Raw genomic sequence first — 2883 nt, forward strand, 5'->3', positions numbered from 1 at the left:
CAAAACCATGACTCTCGTGAAAGAAAGAAAAATAAAACACATTTTTTTAGCTAAAGAAGACCGGCGAAAAATTGAAACATAAAAAACCTAAAAAAAGCCGAAAACGCGTGCGGAAAAAAAATTCCGGAGGAAGCGCCCATAGCGCGACACGTGACGGGCGGCCAAGTGGCGCTGATCGTTGTGAGGCTCCCGAAGAAGCGCTCGTCAACTAGTTGCTTCTCAAATTTTGAGGGTCTCAAGGCTGAAAAGCAGTATGGCTTGGGCCTGGACCAGAGAATACCTGATTAAGTAATACAAGAATTATACAGAATTTATTTTGTTGTTGATTGCTCTCTTGCCAAGTGCTAAGCAGACAAGAGAATGCAAATCACTAGTAACCCAGCGTAGAGCAACTTCTCTGGCCGTGCGCAGCACAGCAGAAATAATTGCCTTCATCCATGTCGCCCGGATCATGCATCAAACCAGCACGAATCACGAAGCTGCTGTCTCCGGGTCATTCTAGAGCGTTCGAGGCCCCAACCGTGCTCTCCTGAACCTTCTAAACCCTCTCTCATCCCCTCCCCCAAGAAAGAAAGCTTTCCCGCTCCTCCTTTACAAAACCCCCCTCCCTCCATTTCCCACCCCCTCTCGCTCAGCCACAAGAATCCAAAATCATCACAGCAGAGGGAGAGAGAGAAAGAGAGAGACCATGGCCTCCGCCGTCGTTTGCAAGGGCGAGGGTGCCGGGCCGGCCAGCCTCCTCAAGTCCGGTGCTCCCGTGGCCTTCTGCCCTCTCCGCTCCCCCGCCATCACTGCCGCCCGCCGCCCGTACAACACCCAGGTCAAGGAGGTCAGCAGCTACGACGACGACGACTACAGCGGCCGCGACCTCGTCATCCCCAGCTTCTTCTCGCAGGGTACGCTTCCCTTTCCCACCTGCGGTGCGCCGTTTCTTTGCGTTCGTTCTGAAGTCTCAACATCGTGGGTCAAATCAGCCTTCTGATCTGCTTTTGGTGTTGATTCTGCAGACGTGCTCGACCCGCTCGGCGCGCCGACCAGCATGGCCCGTCTGCTGTCTCTCATGGAGGACCTCGCATCTCAGATCGGCGGCCTCTCCTCCACTGCTGGGGCTGGGACGTCGCGGCTCGCACGCTGGGTGGCCAAGGAGGACGACGACGCGGTGTACCTCAAGGTGCCGATGCCGGGGCTGACCAAGGAGCACGTGGAGGTGCGCGCGGACAAGAACATCCTGGTGATCAAGGGCGAGGGCGAGAAGCAGCCCTGGGACGACGACGACGACTCCGCGGTGCCGAGGTACAACCGCCGCATCGAGATGCCCGCTGCTGACGCGTACAAGATGGACAAGATCAAGGCCGAGATGAAGAATGGCGTGCTCTGGGTCACCCTGCTCAAGCTCAAGGAGGAGGAGCGCAAGGACGTCTTCCACGTCAAGGTCGAGTAGTCCTAGTGGCAGCGCTTATGGAGGATGGCCGGCGCGAGAGTGTGAGAGACGCCTTGTTGATGTGGTCATGTTTGGTGTCTTTCTTCCTTGTTTTGCTTCGTTGATTGTGTTGGATCGAGTAGGCGAAGTTGGCTGCGAACTCTGTTAGTTTCCTCTAGTTCGGCGTATGATGAACTTGCTTTGGTTGTGAAATTGGTCATGAAATTTTGTTGATTTCCTCAATTTGGTGGTGAATTTGGTCATGAAAGCTTGTTGATCTCCTTAAGTGTGGTGTGCTGGACTAATTTCGTGGTGAAATTGGTCATGAACTTTGTCGATTGTCTCAAGTTTGGCCTGATGAACTACTTTGATTGTCTTAAGCCTGTCTCGCCTGTCTTTCTTTTGTCGTTCTTGATCTGTATCGCTTTAAGCTTTCTGAAAAAGCTGGGCATTCATGCCTACTCTGAAAAACTGATTCATCTCCTAGAGTTTGACTTCTTGGAGTTGGTGAACGGGCAGTTATCCTTGAGTTTAACTTCTTGTAACATGAGACAGGCGTTCCAGTTTGTAGTTGTCACATGAGATAGGCGTTTGTTTGTTTATGTCCTGCTTATTTGATTTTCTCAAGTTTAATGTGATGAACTGATTTGGTGGTTCCCTGAATGTTTTGTGTTTGTCCTCTGTTTACTTCTTGTAAGAACAGTAACCGTTCCAGTATGTAGTTGTAGCGTTATCGTGCGAACAGCCATATGAGATGGGCATTTGCTTGTTTATCCCATGCTTTGTGATTTTCTTGGTGACAAATTGAACAGAATATCGGTATGCAGGATGAAAAGGCAACTACGCAATGCACACAAAGAAAACTTCTGTTCCACTAATTGGTTTTCAGTTTTACCTAAAAAAAACCTCAAAAATGGTTTCGCGGGTGCTTAGTTTTGCATTTCTTTTATTAAATCACGACGCTTTGGTCGTGTGCCTGAGATACATTCTAAGGTTTTTCCCTTGGGTAATCGCTGCATTGGGCCTTATGAACATGTCACAAGTGGGACCCATCTAAAAGAAGGAAAAGGAGAATAATTATTGTTCACCTTCCACTTGATCCCCTTCCGTCCTCCTCTCGGCTAGCATGGTGAGCTTGTTGCCTCTGCATGCCCCCCCCCCCCCCCCCTTCTAACTCCAGCTTGCCCACTCGTCTCATAGTCGCAGCTCGACTCTATAGTCCAAACAAGTGTCGACAACCGCAGAACCTGATGAGTTTTCATCCGGCCCACGAGGACGTGCAACGACAACACGAAGCGAGCCCCATAGAGCATGACCATACGGTGGCTTGCCTCGGCGATGAGTCCAGATATGGAGAGCTCATGACTCCATCAACAAGAGAAGGCAGAGGTCTGTGTTCACTGGTCTACCTTCATTTTACGCCGCATCCACGAATGGAAAGAGGATTTCACTCGCACCTCAAG

General features: G+C 50.6%; 1 protein-coding gene across 1 annotated transcript; it reads left to right on the plus strand.

Annotated features, from left to right (window-relative positions):
• Positions 1-597: 597 nt before the first annotated feature.
• LOC109780125 (26.2 kDa heat shock protein, mitochondrial-like) lies at positions 598-1688 on the plus strand. The gene is made up of 2 exons (XM_020338706.4): positions 598-896; positions 1008-1688. Exons 1-2 carry the CDS (start codon positions 689-691, stop codon positions 1439-1441), a joined length of 642 nt encoding a protein of 213 aa, XP_020194295.1. The 5' UTR covers positions 598-688; the 3' UTR covers positions 1442-1688.
• Positions 1689-2883: the final 1195 nt, after the last annotated feature.

The sequence above is a fragment of the Aegilops tauschii genome, chromosome 7, assembly GCF_002575655.3.
Source record: "Aegilops tauschii subsp. strangulata cultivar AL8/78 chromosome 7, Aet v6.0, whole genome shotgun sequence".
NCBI lineage: Eukaryota > Viridiplantae > Streptophyta > Magnoliopsida > Poales > Poaceae > Aegilops > Aegilops tauschii.

Coding starts and splice junctions, on each gene's coding strand:
- LOC109780125 (XM_020338706.4), top strand. CDS start 689: ATGGCCTCCGCCGTCGTTTGCAAGGGCGAGGGTGCCGGGCCGGCCAGC. Junction 897..1,007: donor CCCCAGCTTCTTCTCGCAGG/GTACGCTTCCCT, acceptor TTGATTCTGCAG/ACGTGCTCGACCCGCTCGGC.